Source organism: Scophthalmus maximus, chromosome 19 (genome assembly GCF_022379125.1).
Source record: "Scophthalmus maximus strain ysfricsl-2021 chromosome 19, ASM2237912v1, whole genome shotgun sequence".
Taxonomy (NCBI): Eukaryota; Metazoa; Chordata; class Actinopteri; order Pleuronectiformes; family Scophthalmidae; genus Scophthalmus; species Scophthalmus maximus.
In genome coordinates, this window is record NC_061533.1 from 8,221,315 (window position 1) to 8,225,000 (window position 3,686).

At 42.3% G+C, this 3,686-nt stretch overlaps 1 protein-coding gene across 1 annotated transcript in view; it reads right to left on the bottom strand.

The window, feature by feature from the left end:
• Window positions 1-290: 290 nt before the first annotated feature.
• The window catches only part of cdo1 (cysteine dioxygenase, type I), a 6,361-nt gene continuing 2,965 nt past the window's right edge, over window positions 291-3,686 (bottom strand). Inside the window, exons 3-5 of the mRNA XM_035639822.2 lie at window positions 2,935-3,092; window positions 2,303-2,472; window positions 291-1,332 (exon numbers count right to left, since the gene is read on the bottom strand). Coding sequence (XP_035495715.2) covers window positions 1,306-1,332; window positions 2,303-2,472; window positions 2,935-3,092 — 355 coding nt within the window. The 3' untranslated portion in view covers window positions 291-1,305. The remainder of the gene's footprint in view (window positions 1,333-2,302; window positions 2,473-2,934; window positions 3,093-3,686) is intronic.

The following is a 3,686-nucleotide window of genomic DNA, read 5'->3' on the forward strand; positions in this document are numbered from 1 at the left end:
AAAGGAGTTTAGAGATTTCTATCAAGGTTCGTTTTGTTTTGTGGGGTTTTACTCCGGAAGCAAAGATATGAAACCCAGAATATCAAAAGGCACCACTTGGTTACCTGATTAACATAAAGCGGAAGTTTCATGAAAACTAATTCCGAAAGGGTTTCTGCGTTTTGCTCCAGAAACAAATGGCATTTGCCTGTCCTTGTTGTTGAGACACAGAAAGAATTATGGATAACAATGGACATGTAACACAAAAAGAAGTAAAGCCAGTCCAAAAAGAAGTTCTGTGAAAGGGTAAATCGTGTTTAATGGTCCACAGTTATGGCCAGATTTATTGTTTACTGCATTACAGAAAGCACGCATGCATTTGACAGTTCTATGAGAGGTGCTATGCTCTACAACTACACACTTTATACATAAAGCTACAATCAAAATATGCCAAAACTCCTGAGAAACAAATCTGAGATTTATCTAAACATATTTTGTCTGCCAATAACACAAAAAAAGTCCCTCTCTAAAATCTCTCTTGGTCAAACGAGTGTATGGATACATTTAAGTGAAACATCGCTGATTTAAACACTCCTTCCATGGGCAGAGTACTCTGTAAATAAATTACAAGCATCACACTTTTTTTTAAAAAACAACACAACTCAAAAGCTTTACATTTCTTTATCCAAACGCAAAAAAAAAAATGGAACAAGCAGCGTTTTAATCCGACTGTACAAGCAATGTAAGATTTCGTCACAATTTCCAACCAATGTTAACACTATTTTGAGTGGCACAGACTGACGCTACACACAGTTAGAAAAGTTCTCCATTGAGAGTGGAGCTGTTGATCGCAGGATAGTTTTCCTTTTTTTCTCGAGATGTACAAATTTAATAGAAACACTTACAACGGCAATATCTTCCTCTTATTTGAAAAAATTTGAAAAAAAAAATCTTCCATTATGGCCGATTACTTGACAAAAATGTGGGAGCACAGGTCATGGGGTGGACAGGAATGTTGTTATTGGAAAAGGGTCTCCTCGGGCCCAGCAAACAAAAGGCAGATTCAATCCGTGTCCGAGCCCATTCATGCATTCATCCTGTGCTCATCAGCATTTGCCAAGCTGGCGCTGGAAAGTGATAAAGCCATTCTAATTACTGGCTTGTCCTTTTGAACTGGCCCGCTCCTGATTTTGAAAAAAAAAATGGTTTGCTTAGTCATAGCAGGTCCACATTTCTGCTTCCGCGGCAGTTTACCTTGAATCGATTTCACATCGTCATTTTTGATTGCAACCGTCTTCGTCGTCCGCAGCCCACCTTTGGCGACCGTTAGTTGTTCTCCTGGGAGATTGTCTCCTGCGAAAAATAGTGAAAAAAGGGACAGAGTTAGACTCAAGTACGTCCTCCTAACTGGGCATCTGTCCAAAAAACCCACAAACAACCTCGGACCACAACAACTATTCCGAGCTATGGGCGTACGTTGGGGTTAAGGTCATTGTGTGCTCACAGTCGCACGCTTGTATCTTATACTATCTTATCTCCGGCGCTTTGTGTCGCAATTAAACACGCTAACTTGAGAGCGTGGTCAAGGTATGCTTATACAACTTGTAGATTTAAGATAAGGCCACTATTGTTGGCAGGGTGGCTGAAGCAGGCCGAGGTCCTGCAGGTGCTCGCGTTTCACATCTTGGCCTTTTTGGGTCATTTTCATTCATTCACTGTTCTCACTTGTTGGTTAAATAACATTTCTTGCCCACTACAGCAACATTTCTGTTGAAACAGCAGCACATGGAAACTTCCTATTAAAACTTTTATGCAAGGGGCGCTTATATGCTGTGCAACACGCTATAAAAACTTCCCTCTTCCTGCTCGTGAGGTGGAAAATTTGGGGTGGATGTGTGTGTTTCCAATTAACCGTTAGTCGTGATCCTGTGTGTGGTTATATGGGATGGGGGGGGACTAAATTGCCACGTGTGTGTGCTTGTAATGTTTTACAAGTAATGTAGTAAGGCTTTAATATATTCTCCATGCCTTTATGAATGAAAAAAACAAAAGTGGTTTGAAAAAAATGAATGATTGTCTCTCTGTTCAGTTTGCAGACAACATGTGTGGTGACATTCATTTCGGCTCTTTGTGCGTCGAGTGCGACGCTGATTTTAAACAGCTTTCTTGCACAGTGCGCACTGTCGCGACATTGCACATACGTGAGCTTGATGTCCCGCTATTTCATAACTTCCACCTTCACAATTTGACTTTGCAAAGCATATTTTCCTTGGTTGATGTGATTGGATGAGTATGATTTAAAGTCATAAAGAAAGCCCCTTACAAAAGGAGTCCTCTCTCCATATTTGCTCCAGAATGTCATCTTGACAGAGTTCCTGTGGCCCGTCCGCTGGTCAAAGGTCTGGCACGACTGGAAAGGGGGGCTGTAGAGGTGCAAACTGACTGCGCACTCGGTGTGGCTGACATTTTCCACACGATGCAGGCCAAGGGAGTCTACACACGCGCACACACACACACACACACACACACACACACACACACACACACACACACACACACACGAACAAACAACATACATTTAGACAGTGTATGGCACTGGAATGCTGTGAAATGGGGCTCAACGGAGTCCAAACATCGCACCAGGGCTCTGTTGGCTTCGTGAAAATGCACAGTCAGAAGAGATTTTGGGAGAGACCTGCATGCTTTTCATTGTAAAGCTACAACTGGCTGGTAAAGCCTGTGAGGCCACTTTAAAAAACAACAACAATCACACACATGATACACTGATATACGTCACATCAGCATATCTCGTGTGGGACAGAATGAGCGAAGGACGTTCGTTCTACTGTACAGAACGCAGCATCTTAGCTACAGCGACAGCAGAATGTGAGTGTGTCATCGTGTGCAGAACCAGTTTACAAGAATCACACATCATCGCACAATCTCGTCTCTTACCGTTTATGTAAGCAACCTTGTTCTCCTGGAGAATTCTCTGTGACCTCTGAACCATATCTCCGAGAGATTTGGTGTCTGGCCAGTCGAACAGCGTCTCCTTCAGCTGACCCTGGAGCAGCTTCATGAAACAGTGGGAATTTGTGTGGTCGTGGATGCTACTGCAAAGCGTCAAAGCACAGCGAGGAGTACAGCGTCAGAATACGTCAAGACTATGGCCTCTTCACCACATTTAGAGGAGAAGGACACAAGACCTTTCTAAATATATATATATATATATATATATATATATATATATATATATATATATATGGCATTCTGTCTAAAGGTGAGACCTTTTGTGTATTTGGAAGAGTTTGCGTTTGTAGGAACTCTCAAAAAACCCTGCTCATCCTGACTGACAGATACCCAAAATTTAACATCATGTTATTTCAGTTTCATAAATAAGAAGCCATAACACATGCACAACATGTTTACGCTGCTCCTGTGAAACTTTCTCAACACTTGAGCATCTATGTTTGTTAACATTAAATTACATTACATTCTTTTTGGTGACGCTTTTGTCCGAGGGACTTAGAACGGTCGAGGCGGGTATAGCATTAAGGGCCTTGCCTAAGAGCCCTGTGATGATCTGGAACCGCGCCCCGGCCTTCTGTACCACAGACAGCGGTGTAACCCACTAAACTACACCAGCTGCGGTTAGCCTTTTTTTAATACCACATCCCCATTACTGCACTAAATCTCAGCACCAATCG